Raw genomic sequence first — 19,460 nt, 5'->3', positions numbered from 1 at the left:
TCAATGTAAAAGATTAGAGAGATGCTCCTTTTTTTCAGAATGTTAAAATGTACCTTTCCCACGTCTGTATTTGCTCAAAGATTAAGCTTTGTATCGCGGAAGCCCTGGAGTAGAAACGTCTCAGTAATAGAAAGCTTGGACTCTCAAGGTTTCATTCATTCGGCCAACATCCCTGGAGCCCTTCCCTTTGTGCAAGACACTGTACTCAGTGCCAGGCCGGAGCCCCCGTCAACAGGAGGTAGCCCCTGCTCTGAGGGAGCCTCCGGCTTGGCCAGGGAACAGCCCAACTAGGAGTTCTAAACAAATCACCTAGAATATCACAAAGCAGCTGCACAGTGGACGTGCCTGAAATTACCACAAGAACGAGGATCAGTCCATAAATAAATGCAGTCTCCCTTCCAGCTGATAGGGTCGCCATGCCACCTCTCAAGAGCTGGAGCAGAGCTGGGTCTAGAACTCGTGGCCGGGGTTGTCAGGGGGCAGGGTGGCGAGGAGGCCCAAGCGCGACCCCCGATGGCGATGCAGCAGGTAGGGCGGGAGGCTGGAGGGGATCAGCCCGGCCCTCCGTGTAGATCTCGACGGAGGAGGGTAGGCCGAGGTACTGCGGGTCTAGCCGTCGGACTGGCAGGGTCTACGCGCCGTGCGGCCTGGGTCTCGGGGGCGGGCTCTCGGCGAAGCCCCGCCCCTCCGGCTCCTCCCCCCGCCCCCCAAGGCGCGCTTGCCGGTCCCGCGCGGCGCCAACCCTTTCCCGGGTCATCGCCCCTCCTTTCTTCCGGGCCGCGAGCCCCCCGCGCGTCGCCTCAGGGCTGTGCTCGCTCGCGCGCGCGCGCGCTCTGCTGCCTGTCCGCCCTCTCAGCGCGCGCTCGGTCGCCCGACGACGCGGGACCCACACGCTCCGGACTAGGCTCGCTGCGCTCGCTCCCGCCGAGCGCCGGCCCGCTGAGGCGGCGCCCTCGGTTCCCGGCCCGGAGACGGTCGGGACCGCCAAATCTGCGGCCCCAGGGCGGCGGCGGCGGCGGTGAGGAGACGGGGCCGGGGGGGAGGCGGACATGGTGGAGCTGAGGGCACCGGGAGGAGGGTGGTCCCGGCGCCCCTGAGGCCACGTCGAAGGCTCGCGGCAGGCGGCGCGCCGGGGTAGGGGAGGAGTGTGGGATCGAACCGGGTTGCATCGGCCCCGGCCCGGCGCGAAGGAAGGACTATGGACCAAGGCGGGTGGCCCGAGAGCGTTTCCGCGGGACCCTCGGCGGGATGGGGACGGAGGAGACGCCGCCTCGAGACTCCTGCCACGTTTCCACCGCGCGTTACCCTCCGCTCAGGGTGGGCGACAGCCTTGCGCCTACCCACCCCCCATCCGCGTCCGTGCGTTTTCTGGTGCCGGGGACCCGGCTTGCTGTCTGAGGGGGGGGAGGGTCGCGTCCGAGGGGAGCCCCGTCCTGGAATCCGGGGCAACCCGGAGACTGGAATCGACCCGGTGGCAGCGGACCGGCGGGCGAACGGGAAGGCGCACCCTGCGAGGGAGGCTGTTTGGGGGGAGGAGGGGAATGGGGCTCCTCGGCCCTTCCCCCTTAACTCGGGGAAAACCGCGATTGCAGAAGTTGGACGCGCTTGCAGGCCGTTCTTCCCAGAGTGGGTGGAGATGTTTGATGCCTACTCACCTAGCACTCTTAAAACCCAAGCCTGAGTGCTTAGCAGCAGGTTTTGATGGCTTAAAAAGTCCAAGTCCCGGCCCCGTGGGAAATCCCGTCTCCTCAGCGTCCGGAGAGCCCGCTTTGTAACGCCGCTGAGGCTGGGCAGGGGCTCCTCACCCCCACGGCCACGATCCCCGCTTCCTCAACCTTGGGAACGTCTATCAGAAATATTTGTGTCTAGAAACGGTTGCGATTAGCCTTTCGTTACAACACAGGGAAAAGTACAAAGTTATAAACACCTGGAAGGCCGGGCTTGGTTTTCCTTTGGGTTTTACGCACGCCGCTGTGAGCAGAGGAGCCTGTGGAACAAAGTAGAACTTGAGGAGAGCCGCCGCGGTGACTACGTCCCAGATGACGTCACCGTGCGATATTTAAAATGGGAGCTTTTCGCTCCGAGTGTGGGTGGAGGAATTGCGGCTACTTTCTCAAGACGCCTAAGGTCTTATTGGCCCAGCTTGCTTCTAGTTTCTCCCTCTCTGACTTTATAACTCCCTCTTTTACCTTTGGTACTCCCAGAATTCTAAGTGGTGGGAGTGGGTTAATTTTTCTGCTGTTCCAGGCATCATTCCTTCAAACCGGGAGGAAAAAAAAAAGTAATTCCATATGACTCATCTTGTGTTACAAGCAATAACAACCACTAAGTGGTTCTTTCCTTCCTTTCTTTCTTTTATTTTTTGATATGAAACAGAACAAAACAAAAAGGAAAACAAAACCCTAAACTCAGATATGTAGAGCACAGTAGACAAATTTAATGAATGAGGAGAATGGTACAGTTAAGGATTCAGTACTTTTCTTTAGTGTAGTTCCTTGTTTTCTTTGGTGAGATGGAAGCTAATGTAGTTCCATCAGCAAGCAACTTTCATCCCAAACTGTATATTAAATTGCAGTGGGTTTTCTTTTCCATTATAACGTGGTAGAATATAAATATATCTTTATAAAGTGGAAATGGCTCAACATTTTTCTTAGGAGGATGCCTCATAGCAGTTGTGGAAGGCTGGGGTTGTATCTACCTCCACAACTCTTATATGCAACCCAGTTCCTCTTGTCTGGTAGCTGGCCAGAGAAGGTGGATTTGGCATTCTAGGGTTCCAGGAGGAAGGTTTGGGTGTCTTCCCATCCGAGATCAGGGTAGGTATGGCTGCCAGCACGCTTCTCAGATAACTGTAGAGTTTATTTCACAGTGAGATCCGTTTGAATTTGCACAAGGAGTAAAGGAATCATGAGAGACTATAAGAGGCTTGAGAAAACAAATGTGTGAGAACACAAACTATCAGCTAGGTTAGTTGGTTTTTGTACTAAACATAGCAGAAGCTGTATGTCTTTGATAATTGGCTCTCGAAAGGGTGATATTGCTTAGTAAATGCAGCATCTGAATAACTCCAAGTTACTTAAAGCAGCCAAATGAATGAGCTCATCACATAAAGACAGAATATACATCGAAACAATCCTAGGATAAGGTTTTTGCCTTTATGGATTAATCAATGATAAATCAGATCTGCCATTTAAAGAAAGTCTTTCTTGAGGCAATTCCACAGTGCAGCTAAATCTCTGATTATTTCTTTTAGTTTGATTTTTCTTTGGATGACCCTGAATTTCTACTCTCTTAAGTGTTTTGATAGAGCCACTGTTTTGGTCCTATCTTTTAGGTAAATATATCTCTGTTCCTGAAAGAATGCTTATAGAAACTAAATGCTGGATTTTTTTTTTTCTTTAAACAGCTTTATCATTCAAATAGGATTCACATAGCATACAATTTATACATTTAAAATCTGCAGTTCATTAGTTTTAGTATATTCACAAAGTTGCGTAACCATCACCACAGTTAATTTTAGGATATTTTCCTCACCCTAAAAGGAAAACCTGTATTCATTCATTGATGTCTCTCCTTTCCCCCCATCACTTCTGCCCCTAGGCCACTAACCAACTTTCTGTCTATATGGATTTGCCTATTCTGGAAAACTCATAAATGCAATCATACAATATTTGGTCTTTTGTAACTGGTTTCTTTTTCTTAACACGGTTTGTTCAAGGTTCACCTCTCTTGGGGCGCCTGGGTGGCTCATTCGTTAAGCGTCTGCCTTCGGCTTAGGGTGTGATCCCAGAGTCCTGGGATCGAGCCCCACATCAGGCTTCTCCACTGGGAGCCTGCTTCTTCCTCTCCCACTCCCCCTGCTTGTGTTCGCTCTCTTGCTGGCTCTCTCTCTGTGTCAAATAAATAAAATCTTTAAAAAAAAAAAAGGTTCGCCTCTCTTGTAGCATGTATCAGTACATCATTCCTCTTTTTGTTGCTGAAGAATATTCCACTGCATGTATATACCACATTTGTCTGTCCATCAGTTGACAAATGTCAGTGTCCATCAGTTGGACATTTAGGTGCTCTACTTTTTGGCTCTTACGAATAATGCTATGGACACTTGTGTACACGTTTTTGTGCAGAAGTATGTTTTCATTTCTTTTGGGCATATAAGTATGAGTGTAGAATCGATTGGTCTTATGGTAACTCTGTCTAACTTTTTTAAGGAATTACCACTGTTTTCTGTAGTAGCTATACAATATTGTGTTTTAAAGTTCAAATTATTTCACAGAATTTTAAACAAGTTATTGTAGCTAAACATTAACATGTTTAGTAAAAAGTATATAATGGTGTCATTGTAGTGCTTCTCTTTGAGTGATATCTCTAATTTTATTTTAGCCAACAGGAGCAATTTGGTCTGTTCTCTTTACTGAACTTCTTCACAAAGCTAAGTGATAAGTTCTTAGACAGTATTATAATAAGGTCTTTATGGCCTAAATTAGTGATTATTTGTTCCTTTTTCCAGATATGAGCCAATGAAACACAAGATAAAATTGAAAGAAGGGAGCTGTGAAGGAGGGATATTTTGTAGAGCTTTATCTTCCATTTTTTGCGTTTTGGTTTTTTGAGAAAAACTGTTTTATCTTTCTTTGCAGGGAAAGATGAAGAACGAAATTGCTGCTGTTGTCTTTTTTTTCACAAGGCTAGTTCGAAAACATGACAAGTTGAAAAAAGAGGCAGTTGAGAGGTTTGCTGAGAAATTGACTCTTATACTTCAAGAAAAATACAAAAATCACTGGTATCCAGAAAAACCATCAAAAGGACAGGCCTACAGGTAAAGGATTAGATTGGATAGTTGGATTGGACTAAGATGCTGATAGCTCCTGAAATGAGTGCAAGGCCAGAGGACTGAAGGGTCTCCAGTCCATTTCTTTCACAGTTTAACTGCAAAATACAGAACTCTGGGGTGTCTTTGGTATTTTCTTTCCTTATGCATTTTAAAATACAGGTATTTGTCGATGGAGTCCCACTACCTGGACTTGGGAGGCCCATACTGTCGGCTCATGGGAGTTAGTCTTGTGGTTTGGTTTGGCTTCTGACTGAATGCATTTCTTTTAAGTATCACAGGTACTAGAGGGTTTTCACAATTCTAGAGGACCCCTAAAACTCACCCATAAATGGGCATGGTAAGAGTTGAGAGAAACAAGTCTCTTTGTTTCTACAAATAAATTACATGTTACATGTATTTGGAAAAAGTAAAAGTTTTATGACAAACGAGAACTAAGAATATTAGATACCTAATGCATTGTTGACAGAAATAATTTCATTTTACTATGCATAATTCTTTATGGTAGAAGCCACTGTAACTGTTTTATTGATGGAGGTAACTTATTACAGCCTACAACTGGTAAATATTAGCTCTGCGATTTGAACTCAGGTCTAACTGACCCTAAATTCTTATGGGCTTTTGCACACCACAGTTTGACCACTGCCCTGTCTCTTGAGAGGGAAAGTAACTCTCACTTGCAGCTGTCTTTTTGTATTCTGGTTTATAAGTTACATTTATAGCTTAGAGTAAAGAAGAGCAAGCTTCTGCAAAACATGTTCTGGCATGCTCATTCCCTAGTATTTATGTGATCACTGTGTTGAGAACCTGGGTTCTGCTAAATAACTCAGCTGTCAAACCATGCCCCATTTGTGGAGGTGGCCACAAAAAAATAAAAAGTAGAACAGTTGTGACTACAGAAATTCTTTTATTTATGCATATTGCTGTCCCCAAAGTTTCCTTCTCAAATCAGCACTTCTGTGCTTTGATGTAAAAAGGACTTCCTTTCAGTCACTTAGCTCTTACAAGTACAAGAGTATTCAGGGAGTCTGCAAAGGAAATGAAAATATGATTTGTTTAGTTCTCATTTGCTAAAAGACATAGGTGAGCATGTTTTCTATTGAAAGGGAAAGAGTCAAAGTTATTGATGTATTTTCCTCTTTATTTTTATCTAAGGAGGTTTCCTAGTAAATTGGAAAATGTGATGAATTAAAGTAGAAATGTGGATGTTCCATATAAAGCAGACTAAAGTTATTTTTTATCTTCTCACTTGATTCTCTTTAATTTTTTTCCTGCACATCTTCATTTCTGATACAGTGAAGAGCTTTTGTGAGTTAGAGCTATTGAGGCTTTTTACACTGATGTAATTGACATTGGACAAAGGCTTTTGGAAGTGCCAAACCAACTTTTTACTATTACTGAGAAAAGAAGACACTGTCAAGTAAATGCTTAAAGGTCAGACAGTGTACAGTTTCATTTCCATTAATTCTTAAAACTTGAGGAAAAAAATTAGCTAAACAGGATTAAATTGGCATATGATCAGAAGTATCATTATTGAATCATTTTGAAGCTGTCTTTGAAGTAGAAAACTATTAGACTTAATGGTGGGTTGTTACTATTATAAAAATGAATAGAATATAGGATTAGCCAGTGAGACTCTTGAATCCATAGAGTAGGATAGAAATGTTCTTTTTCTTTTAATGTGTTTATAAATTAAAATTGTTTCTCTACAATATCTACAAATAAGAGGCTTTTGGAGGGCAATTTGGCAATATTACCAAGATCTGTAAAAATACTCCTACTCTTTGAACAGTAAGTCTCCTAAAAATCTATTCAAGAAGTATAATCAGAAATGCAGATAAATATGTATGAATATGGATGTTTCTTACACTTTATAATTGCAAAAAATTGGGAAGAACTGTCAACATTAAGTAAATGATAGACTATTTTTGTGCAGCTTTTAAAATCCTGTTTTTGAAGACTGCTTAATGGATAAGTAGTCACACTATATAGAGTTAAAAAAAACAGCACAAAAATATGTAAGATATGCAAATGAAGCAGTCTCTGAGCATCTTTATTTACATATATATTTTTTAAGCTTAGAGCCTACATCACCCTTATTTTGAATAACGAAAACACATACTTCTAAGATCTATCTCCTTACCTATAACTGCTCTTGTTCCTGGGGCACATGGGACTTTTGAATCAACCTACACAATACTGGAATTTATAAACATAGACCATCTTAAAGAAAGGAATAAATAGTATCTTACATGCTGTAAAATAATTTTTTTATTCTGAATTGCTTACTTGTTAATGGTCATGTTAAGATTAACACAGACAGAATAGGATATTTCATAAAATAGACTTTGGAGTCCAGTGGTCCAGATATATCCCCTGGATTCACCACTTTCTAATTGTGAAGTTAGGCAAGTTACTCAGCTCTGCCTCCTTTCTTTCTTACAATGGGGAAGTGATATCTAACTTACAGGATAATTGTGAAAATAAAAAGAGTTGATACATGTGAAGTACTTAGGAAACTGTCCATTATATAGTAAACCTTCAAAAAGAGTAATTATTACTATTTAGAAATCTGTATTAGCTGTTACTTAATGAGAACTTTTTCACCATTTTAAATGAAAATTGAAATCGAATAATAAAATAATTTTTAAAAAACTTCAAACAGCATGTTGTTCTATTGATGTCATTGTATTTAATGGTATAATTACTATTTGTCAATAAATTTGTATTTTCCATATTTGAGAGCTTTGCATATGAGGAAGAGGTGAAATGACTTAATCTAAACTCACCCAATAAATAAGTACTAAGACTAGTACTAACACCTGGGTTCTCTTGATTGATTTCTTAGTTGTAGAAGCAGTAAATACTTTTATTGTAGCCACCATTTCTGTGTGTAAGCAAAATGCTTACTTTAACATGTATTTTTGAATTCATCCTGGGAGCTATCTTTGAGCATTCCATTAAGTAGATGTGGTATTTCTTAGGTTTAAAAAAATAGAATGGAGGCTCTGTTGGTTGTTTTTTTTTTCCCAGTTATTTTGACAACTTTTTTTTTTTTTTAATGAAAACCCTTTGGTAACAAATAAATGAGATAAGCCAGTAACACTTTGGGTTATATTTTAATCATAACTATGTGATATGAATGGTTCTGTGTCTTGGACTGATTCTTTATAGAACAATTATAGGTGAGGAAAAGGACACCTTTCTTAACACTATCTGGGATTTATAAGCAAGGAAATGATCAAAACATCACAGGAATTTAAAAGTATTTGAAACATTGGTTAAGGTCTTAATGTTAGTTTTGAGATTTTGTTATGTAGTAACTTGGCCTATTAATACTTCTACCTTTAGAGCTCTAAGTAATTTCAAGCAGCTTTAATGCTCCTTAGTCTTTTAATGTACATGTGAAATTGAGTAGTTCCTGGCTAAAATGATGTAAAGCCAGTTCTTGTGATTTCCCTGTGCTCGGACAGATGCCCTCCTCTTTTCACCAGGCGGAGTAGTCTTACTGATAATCGTGCCTCTTTGCCTTCAATTCACATTTATAATGCATTTAGGATAGATATGCTCCTGGGTTCTCCATTAGGGTTTGCTTGTTTTAAATTCACATTAGCAAATACTAATAATATAGCAAGGTTTATGATTAAGACTCAATTAAAGCTACTAACATTACTGCTCTTTGTTGCAGATGCATTCGTGTCAATAAGTTTCAGAGAGTTGATCCTGATGTCCTGAAAGCCTGTGAGAACAGCTGCATCTTATACAGTGATCTAGGCTTACCAAAGGAACTCACTCTGTGGGTGGATCCGTGTGAGGTGTGCTGTCGGTGAGTTCTTGAGTGTGCCAGCTGAACTGATTACCATACTGGAACTGATTTTAGGAAATTCTCTCAGGTCCTGCCTGCTTGTGTGTCTTGATGGCTGGAAGCTATTGTTTGGGCTTTCTTAGTTGTGAATTTTGTAATCCGAAGGTGAAAGATGGTTACATTCCTTTTTTACAGCTAAAGAAACTTAAAAACTTGGTTGGGTAGGGTTTTTCTAGGGCTCTGCCAAAAAGTTTATTATAGACCAAGAAGCAGAATTTAGACACCTAAACTTCTATAGGTCAATTATTGTCTTTCATTGGTGGTACACTTGTCTTTCCCCTCTTCAAATTAGGAAAGAAGTTAAGCCCAAATAGTAGTGGATAATAATAACTTTTGCTTGGTTTCTGTTTCTGTTTGTTTCTACTCTGGCCTCCCTCCCCCTTTTTGATTTTTAAGTGACCAAATATTATTTTCATGGTTTTATTTTTATAATGGAGATTATTTCTCATCTCCTAATGAGCAGAATTGTAAAAGGTGAGTGTTAGGTATGATAGCTAATTGAATTCCATTCGTTCTAAAAAACATTCATTGTGGACCAGGCATTCTTAGTTGCGGGGTTTTAAAAAATGAAAGGACATTCTGCTGTCAGGTTGTTCAAAGCATAATAAGGGAGAAGAAAGAATAAGCAGATTACAGCAGTGTGATTTATGCTGTAATAGAAATACGTACAAAATGCAGTGGTTGGTGGCACAAAGGAGAATTAGAAAAGACTACCTCTGCTGGGAATTAGAAAAGACTACCAAGTGGGTGATGCTAGAGCTGGGTAGGGAAGGATGCAGTTGAATAGATGACAAGGTGGGAAGGACATTTCCAGTCAGGAAAAATAGAATGAGTAGATGCATGGAATCCCCTGCAAGTGATTTCCTACAGCTCTTCCTTTAGGGTATTTCTTTTTGGTTTTAAGTGCATTTCACCTGTTGACTATGGTAGAGATGCTTTTTGATGTAACCCTAATGTATTCCAAAGGTAGTCATAGCCTTTGACCTGATCTCCAACAATAGAAGTAGAGGCGATGACATGTCACGACAAAAATACATGGTAATTCTCCCACTGAATTATTCTGGTTCACCGTGGAGCTACTTTGATATAAGCTGTTTGTGTAAGCTTCTTGCTTTGGGAAACTTAGACTTGAACTTTAGGTACTAGATTATCCAACAATTCTTTCTCAGTTAGAAAAAAGAAGAGCAAGACATCTCAAGTTTTGGTCCGAAAAGGTCAAACATTTTTAGATTCTGGGACTAATTTAGGACTCCTCTTAGTGTAAGGTCAGACTATATAGACTTTGGACCCTGAACCCCTGCTGAAGACCTCAGTATATAAGAAATAGCTATTACAAAGTTACCATATTGAATTGCTTACTTTATTAGGCCTGCACTTAGATCCTGATTCACTCTTATTTAACACACAGTTCTTTAAGTTAGTTATGTAGTTTTTGAGCCATAAAAAATTATAAGCAGTGTTCGAAAGGGGCTTTTTCATGTAATTATAAAGCTACCGAAAGATTATCATATAGTCTTATATGGAGGTGGGAGCAAAAAAGCTAAAGAATTGGCAAAATTATTATCACCCAGTCACATAATGAGTATTTAATACGACGATCTTAAATCATTAGGGAAATGTTTCTATGTTCAAAGATGCTGAGAAGTTGTAAGAAATTGTATAAACATTTTGGACATATTTATTTGAAATGGCTTAAACTAAATCTTGGCACCTAAAGATAAAAGCTTTAGTTAAATAGACATTCTACTTAGGTGGATTGTTCATTAATTAATGATTCCAGATAATGAAAAATTATTGTGCTTTCATCTTGTTAATATATGAAAATCTTTGCATTCAGTAGCCTTTTAATAATTTTACGTACAATTAAAATTTTGCCAAAAATTGGCTGTGATGTGATATTTTTTCACAGCTAATAGAAATCACCTTCAGAATGGAAGGTACTCATTCTGTGACAGTAGAATTCCAAAGAAAGACATGCTAGCGATCGAGTAGAGGTGATTGCTGTAAGTTAATAGAGGAGATTGCAGTATTGATTAGTGCTTTGGGACCAAAACTGTAAAGATAGATATTCTGAAAATTAAAATAAAGCTGACCCAGCACTTATATAATTGAACAAATATCTGAGAGTCATTAATAATAATAACTCATTGGTACACTAGAGACTAAGCTTATAAAAAAATTGAAATGCACTCAAGGGAACATTCTTCATAGTATGACTGAGTTATTCCATCAGGATAAAATACTGGAAGTGTACAAAGAGTGTTACATAGTTAGGTTATCATTTAGTGAACTTTGTGAGGTGATACAGAATAGATAACAGATCCTTCCTATAAAGAGATGCCTGAGAATGGCTCACAGCTTTATCTCTCCAACATATTGTATACCTTTTTTTTGGAATTTCTATAATCCCTTTCCTGATATAGAGCATTAGATACTATTGATATGTTTCAAGTTAACTAAATTGGACTTAATGTTTTAGCAGTGTGCGATTGAAAAATGGAAAGTTTAAAAGTTATCCATTACTAATTCTGTGACATTAACGGCACACTCTAATGTTACAGTAGTACAGTAAACCGCTTCACTTACATGAAGAGAATTCTCATACCAAAATACTAGAAAGGGAAAGATGCAGAACCGTATTAAACTTGGCATGTCAGGCCACAATGGAAATTTACCATTGCTAAAACTCTGTGCTACTTGAAATTATAGTACAAAAGTTTTATGTTGTGAAGAACTTGCCTAACTGCTCAGACATCTTGTACTAGGAAGAATCATTAGCTGAAGACCAATCAGTATCCAGCCAGTTCCAGCTTTCTTGCCCAGCAGATAGGAAACTGTGGCCTGGTGACATTAAATGACTTGCTCCTTGTAATGGAGCTAGTTAGTGGGGAGAGCTGGAACCAGGAACTTGTTCAGTGCTCTTTCCACCATCTGTAGCAACTCCTTTTATGAGATGAACTGAAAAAGAATAGAAAAGGGAGTTATGTCCCATATTTAGGTAGCATTTATGGCTCCAATCAGCCTGTGTGAGAATGAGAATGGAAGACAGCACAGCTGTATAAAGAAGTAGAACTCGGAGCACCTGGGTGGTTCAGTCAGTTAGGCATCTGCCTTCAGCTCAGGTCATGATCCTGGAGTTCTGGGATCGAGCCCCACATCGGCCTCCCTGGTCAGTGGGGAGTCTGCTTCTCCCTCTGCCCCTCACCTTGCTCATGCTCTCGCTCTCTCTTTCAAATAAGTAAATAAAATCTTAAAAAAAAAAAAGAAGTAGAACTCACTTACGAGGCTACATGATTTCCTTAAAACTTTCAAAGGCTTTATTGCAGTTTGGTCTTTTACTTTATTATACATATCCCGATTCAGAAATAATTTGAGACAAGACTTACCTCAAAATGAAATTAATTGACATAGTTATTATTAACCCTGTTTTTCTATCAAGGTTGTTTTTGGTTTTTTAAGCTTAAAATCACTTTGTCTCTCTAATTACATATTGTTTAGGAACTGCTTAAGAATTCATTTGCTTTGTCCTAACACTAGAAATTGCTTCATAGTGTGTATGGTGTACAGTCTATTCAAATAGATTTGTGGGTTTCTCCTATTCTCCAAATGAAAACAAGTTTTATGTGGCACCTTGGTGGCTCAGTTGGTTAAGTATCCAACTCTTGATTTCAGCTCAGGCCATGATCTTGGGGGCCTGAGATCAAGCCTGTGTTGGGCTCCACGCTAGGTGTGGAGCCTGCTTAAGATTCTCTCTCCCTCTCTCCCCCCCAACCCCCTTCACCTCTTGTCTGCATTCTCTCTCTCTCTCTCTCTCAAAAAAAAAAAAAAACTGCTAGTTTTACTATTCATTATGCTATCTTGCTTCATTGCAGAATTTATTTTCCTTTTTTTTTTTTTAAGTAGCCAAGAGCCAAAGTTACATATTCTAACAATTATTTTTCTAGCTCAAGGCTCTAAAAATATTTTGGCAGGATTAAAAGGTTCATTTTACTTTTTTAAAAAAAAATTAAGATGAGAAGTGAGACGTTTCCCTAGGAATCTCCATGAGGTAAGCAATATAATTCAAGCAAAACCCCTTTATTTTCAACACTTGTTTGTTTTCAGTTGCTTCAGTTCTCATTTTTGTCAGTGTAGATATAGAACCCAGGCCCCTTTTTAATTTAATTCATGGTAAAAGTAAATCTCAAAGGAAATGTCTAGTTGATTTGTGACTTGAATTACTAGTATCTACATTACAGTGGTTAGTTAAAAATACATTAGCAAGTTTTACTGTACAGCCAGTTTAATGGTATATACAAAAATGTAATCAAAACAGTGAATTTCTCTTTAGTGTTTTAAACAACTATTTTTGTTAGTGGCAGTAGGAAAGAAAATTGGGAAAGAGAATGGAATCACTTTTATTTGTACTTAAATAAGCCAGAGGTAGAAAATCATGGTCTGCCTGTTGGCATGGAATTTGGGTTAAGATACTGTATATGTAGGGTTATGTTCTGGGAGGTTCCTCCTTTGCTTTGGACTAGTAGCATGTCCAAGCCTGTTTGATTGTTTATATGGACAAACAATTTCTTGATTTTGTTGATGGTACTTCAAGGTTTGTGAGTTTGTTTGTTCGTTTAATCCTTAGGTATGGAGAGAAAAATAATGCATTCATTGTTGCCAGCTTTGAAAATGAGGATGAGAACAAGGATGAAATCTCCAAGAAAGTTACCCGGGCCCTTGATAAGGTTACCTCTGATTATCATTCAGGATCCTCTTCTTCAGATGAAGAAACAAGTAAGGAAGTAGAAGTGAAACCCAGTTCGGTGACTGCGACCCCAAGCCCTGTGTACCAGGTAACCATGGAATGGCTGTCTATTAAAGGTTGTGAGCAGGGCTTGTCAGGTCATTCCAGGTAGTCCTGCTCATGTTCCCTAGGGTTTCTGATTTGAGGTTTTGAGTGCCAGTCTTTTCCACATAAAAGGAAGCTGTTCCTTTGAGATGTAAATGGCATCCTGAGTCACTTTATCAAGGGTCTGCTTTACTACTCAATTCAGTAGGATAAAGATATTTTATTTATTTGTGTATTTATGTATTTATTTATGACAAGTATATTTTAAAAGATGCAGGAAAGACTAGAAAAAATCACAGTGATAAAACATTCCTGATATTTTTAAAATCTTTATTAAAAAGTAGGTATTCAGTTTTTGTAGTCGTCGACACTTCTAATTCATACCATTAGGTTTAACTTTCTTTTCTCCATGATTAAAGAGAAACTTCTGAATTATATATGAGTTAATTTTTCATTCAGGTCAGAACAATATCTCCTTTACTTCAGCAGTTAAGTTATAGCAACCATGCATGCACTTACAAATTTGTCCACTTATTTATTATTTATACCCCACATACCAAAGAATATTTAATATACTTTAAAAAATTCTCAATACAGTAATAATCTTCGACAGAAAAGATATTTCAAAAAAGTTTAAAGAAATCTTTTGAATTGAGCCTTATTCTGTACATGTACTTTTCTCTAATTTTGAGTATATTTTAAAATATACCTATTTTTATTAATTTGGCCTTAATTAGACATAATGAAACATAACAGGCTCATGGTAGGGTTGGATTTGGGCTACAATAAGAATTTAAACAATGAGTAAGAAATCAGTTTTGAGTATGAGAACCTAAATCTTTAAATTCACCATACATTTATATAATGAACATGCTTTCAGTATAACTTAATTTTTCATTTCTCTTTTTTCATTTGTTGAATTATCCTTCTAGGCTTATGAGGAAGATTAGTTCTTAGGATTATCATTTTTAGGGATATATGTCTATATGCATATTGTAAGATAACATGCACTTGCTTTAACAACTTCAAACAGTGTAAAAAAGTATAATAATGACCAAGTCCTCCCTCACCCCCCCACAACCACCAGTCCTGTACCTTTCAATGGAAGTATTCATTACCAGTTATTTTTGTATTCTTCCTGAGAGATTGCCTATATAGATAAGTAAACATAATATTTGTATTTCAGGGATCATGTTTAAGACTTGTGTCATAAGTTCTGGGCTGCTTTTCCTCTGTGTGATGTATTATATACTCTAAATTACTATTGTTAAATTGCCTGGAATTCATTCATATATGGCAATTTTATATCAGATTTTTGTTGTTATTCAGCAAAGCAAGAAAGTCTTAAATTGAATTGATTGCTGCTGATATTTTACAAGTAAATTGACCTTTAATTTTTAGATTTTCCTTTTAAATTGCATTTATTTCCCCTCATGTTGAGAAACTGTTAGGATAAAATTATAACAAAGGCATGGAAATTGAAATGTCTTTTGTGTGCTTTTAAAATAAAACATTTTTCCTTGACATTATATTCACCAACAAAACATTTCATGACAGAGAAGCATGGCTTGTTAAAAGCTATTGTGTAGAAAGCTGGTGCAAGTGGCCCACTTTAATCTTTTCTTCCTATCCATGTTTTCATCTTGAACCTGGCATTGCTAAAAAGGTTTAAAAAGGGGGCTTATCAGAATAAGGATACAAAGTTCCTAGCTTGGGATCTTTGTTCTTTTAGGAGTCTGTTTTTTGTAAAGGTACCCCCAGAGATTCTTAATGAAGAAGTTAAAAGTACCCCCAGATATTACTAATTAAGAAGTAAAGATTGTCATTTCTCCCCAAATTGATACATAGATTCAACTCAGTATCAATCAAAATCCCAACAAGATCTTTCTAGAAAATGACAAATTGATTCTAAAATTTATAAAAAGGAGAATCAAGTTAGAGGCCTCACACTTACATAAAGCTATTATGTCTATCAAGACAGTGTGGTAAAGATTTAAAGACACAAATGTATTAATGGAACGAAATAGACCCAGAAACAGACATACATATGTAGTCTTTTTTTTTTTTTAAGGAAAGTGTCAAAGCAGTTCAATAGGGAAAGTCTTCAAGAACTGGTACTAAAACAATTAGATACTCTATATAGGAAAAAAACAAACCTAACTGCTGCTTGACTGTATATACAAAAAATTTGAGATGGGTCATAGACCTAAACATAAAAGCTAACTCTGAGACTTTCAGAAGAAAATATTGAGAGATATCTTTATTATTTGAGATAAACAAAGATTTCTTCCAGGGGATACAAAAAACACAAGAAAAGAACTTGATAAATTTGACTTCATCAAAATTTAAAATCTTTGCTCATCAAAACAAACCATTAAGAAAATGAATGGGCAAAGCATAGACTGGAACAAAATATTCTCAATACATACATCAAAGGACTTGTTTCCGGAATATACTTTATAAATCATTCCTATAAATCAATAATAAAAAACAAACGACCCAATTAAAAATAATGGGCAGAAGATGTGAATAAACACTGTACAAAAGAAGTTATATAAATGTCCAGTAAACACATGAAAAGGTGCTTAACCTTATTTGTCATCTGGGAAATGCAAATTAAAACCACAATGAAACACTACTTCTTCCAGAATGGCTAAAATTAAAGTCCAACACCACCGGCTGTTGGCAAGGATGTGAAATAGTTGGATTCATAACTGTTGGTGGGAGTATAAAATGGTACCACCACTTTGGAAAACTCTGGCACTTGTTAAGTATGCATCTACCCTATTACCCAACAATTACACTCTTACATATTTAACAAGAGAAATTAAATATTTACAAAGTCATGTATTAGAATGTTTATAGCAGCTTTTTTCATGATAGTAAAATGGAAAACAACCAAAAATGTCCATTAACACGTAAATGGGAGAAAAATTGTGAGGTTATTCACACAGTAGAATAATAGCAATAAAACAGGATGAACTAATAATAGACACAATATGGAAAGACCTGAAAAACATTTGATTGAGGAAGGAATTTTGCCACACACAAAAGAATACATGCTAGAAGATTCTATTTATATGAGGTTCACAAACAGGGAAAACTCAGTCTGGTGCTGGAAATTAGAACAGTGGCTGCTTGTGGGGTGTGAGGATTATCTGGAAAGGGTAATATAAGCTCCTGAATTCTGTCTTCTTTCTGAAAGGGTTTTTTTTTTTTTTTTTAATGTTTTATTTTTAAGTAATCGGTACACCCAAAGTGGGGCTTGAACTCCAGCCCTGAGATCAAAAGGCACATCCTCCTCTCACTGAGCTAGGCAGGCATCCCTTCTTTCTGACAGTTTTAAAACCTTTTCAGCATCCCAGTATAAAAAGAAATGAAAACATTTCATTTTGCTACCTGTTTGTAGTATAGGTCAATTACTAGTTGGAACTCTAAAGTCTTCCTTATTTCATTATTTTATATAATCAAGAATTAACTATACTAAGGTTATTCATTGAAGCATTGTTATATTTGTTGTGCATTGTTTTTTAATAGTAAAACACTGAAAACAGCCTAAATATTCCATCACTAGGACACTAGTTAATTTGGTTACGGCATAGTCATTGCATTACATCTAGCTGTAAAATAATGAAAAAGGACTTTATGTGTTGATATGAATGTCTCCGAAATGTGTTTATCAAGTGCAAAAGGAGTAAAGAAAATTGTATGTGTGTTTTTTAAAATGAGTGTATAGATGTACACCTGAGTATAAGCATGAAATATTTCTAAGGGTATACACAAAAAAAATAATTAGTGTCAGTTGCCTCTGAGAGGGTAAGTGGGTAGCTGGTAATCAGATAAAGAGGGACTTTGTACTGTATATGCTTTTATACCTTTTGTATTTTCTATGATATGAATACAATTTTATACAGAATATAAATTTTAAAATACCTGTACTAAAAAGAGCAGATTAGAAATCAGAATTCAGGACCGCTACGGACCTCCACCAGAGTTTCCTTTGGCTTCGCCCTGCCCAGGCATAGTTCACCATCTTTTGGATCCTAACACACAGCAACATGGACTGGAGGAGATATGCTAAGTGAAATAAGTCAAGCAGAGAAAGACAATTATCATATGGTTTCACTCATTTATGGAACATAAGAAATAGGAAGATCGGTAGGAGAAGGAAGGGAAGAATGAAGGGGGGTAAACAGAAGGGGGAATGAACCATGAGAGACTGTGGACTCTGGGAAACAAACTAAGGGTTTCAGAGGGGAGGGGGGTGGGGGAGTGGGATAGGTCGGTGATGGGTATTAAGGAGGGCACATATTGCATGGTGCACTGGGTGTTCTACATAAATAATGAATCATGGAACATTGCATCAAAAACTGGGGATGTACTGTATGGTGACTAATACAACAAAATAAAAATCATAAAATAAAAATCAGAATTCAGAAACTCATAGTCATAAGGTATAGCATTCTGAGTAGGGGGGTCCAAAACTGCTGATAACTTTTTGAGTAATGTGAATTTGATGTCCCATTTAACTTAGGGGATAATCTAAGACTTTTGTTCCTAAACACAAACTGGCTACATCAGAATCACCTACATTTTGGTCAGAATAGCTGGCCTCTGTTTCTAAAATTTTGTTATTCTTACCGTTCAGTAGACCAGGGCTAGGGCATGAATATTTTGTGTTTTAAAAGCTTTTTACGTGACTCCTTATTAATTAGCCAGCTCTGGAAACCACTGGTCTAAGGATGTGTCCTAAAAGAACAAACACATAATCTGTCCTTTCAAGCTTCCATTCATTTCTGTTTTGATCTTTTCTGGTTGTTTTATTTATTCATTTTTGGTTGTTTTATTTATTTATTTTTGGTTGTTTTAGAGTGCTGTTTTGAGTTTATTCATTTTCATTCATTCAGAAAACTAATCAGTCACCTATTACACATGAAGTTTTTAACATATTTAGATCTGACCGCCACTTAGACCTACTCTTAAGGGTATGGGTGAGTGATTTTGTTTCTGTTTAATGGGTAATCTGGAAATTCACCATGTTTTTGTTTTTACATAATGTGACTATTTTTTCCTTTGAATTAACTTACTGTTTTCTCTTTCATGCAGATTTCAGAATTGATATTCCCGCCTCTTCCAATGTGGCACCCTTTGCCCAGAAAAAAGCCAGGAATGTACCGAGGGAATGGTCATCAGAATCACTACCCTCCTCCTATTCCATTCGGTTATCCAAATCAGGGAAGAAAGAATAAACCATATCGCCCAATTCCAGTAACATGGGTACCTCCTCCTGGAATGCATTGTGACCGGAATCACTGGATTAATCCTCACATGTTAGCACCTCACTAGCTGCTTTTGATTCTGTTGGTGTCAGTGTTGAGAGAAGGTAGAATAAGCCTGACCACATTAAAAGTTAAAAGTTCATACTCCTAGTAGTAAAGTTAGATGGGTCAAACCATCAAACTTATTTTTATAGAAAAGTTATTGATAATAATCTTTCTTAAAAAATATATATGCACTTTAGATATATTGATATAGTTTGAGAAACTTTATTAAAGTTAGTCAAGTGCCTGAGTTTTTAATATTGGACTTGAGTATTTATATATTGTGCATCAACTCTGTTGGATACGAGAACACTGTAGCAACAGACGATCTGTTCTAGCACCTTTGAGCATTTACTTTATGGAGAGTATGTAAGTTATTTATACACAAGGAAATCTATTTTATGTCATTGTTTAGAAGAATTGCGTGAAATCATGTAGTTGCAAATAAAAAGTAGTTTGAGGCATGACAACGTGTGCTTCTTTTGTGTGCATTAAAAAAGGGAGAAATAGCAAAGGGGATTATTTCACTTTAATGTGTTTAAATATTTAGCAAAGAAAAAATGATGTAAGAATTTAAATTTTTCTTTAAAAAAATCAACTTTTTATTAACCATAACTT

The 19,460-nt window shown here is 37.8% G+C and overlaps 1 protein-coding gene and 1 long non-coding RNA gene across 3 annotated transcripts in view; one reads left to right on the top strand and one right to left on the bottom strand.

The window, feature by feature from the left end:
• The window catches only part of LOC148110275 (uncharacterized), a 48,661-nt gene extending 46,584 nt beyond the window's left edge, over positions 1–2,077 (bottom strand). The window contains exon 1 of one of the 2 annotated variants that reach the window (XR_015724246.1): positions 1,656–2,077. This is a non-coding gene — a long non-coding RNA (uncharacterized LOC148110275). The remainder of the gene's footprint in view (positions 1–1,655) is intronic. The other variant, XR_015724247.1, reaches the window with a different exon arrangement.
• BTG3 (BTG anti-proliferation factor 3) lies at positions 880–19,312 on the top strand. Its single transcript, XM_045785457.2, has 5 exons — positions 880–1,018; positions 4,638–4,816; positions 8,517–8,654; positions 13,318–13,525; positions 18,628–19,312. Exons 2-5 carry the CDS (start codon positions 4,644–4,646, stop codon positions 18,865–18,867), a joined length of 759 nt encoding a protein of 252 aa, XP_045641413.1. The 5' UTR covers positions 880–1,018; positions 4,638–4,643; the 3' UTR covers positions 18,868–19,312.
• Positions 19,313–19,460: the final 148 nt, after the last annotated feature.

This window comes from Ursus americanus, chromosome 4 (assembly GCF_024610735.1).
Source record: "Ursus americanus isolate L20-20 chromosome 4, mUrsAme1.1.p, whole genome shotgun sequence".
In the NCBI taxonomy this organism is placed as follows: Eukaryota; Metazoa; Chordata; class Mammalia; order Carnivora; family Ursidae; genus Ursus; species Ursus americanus.
Note: the sequence above shows the minus strand (reverse complement) of the source record. Positions and strands in the feature narration are given on the sequence as shown.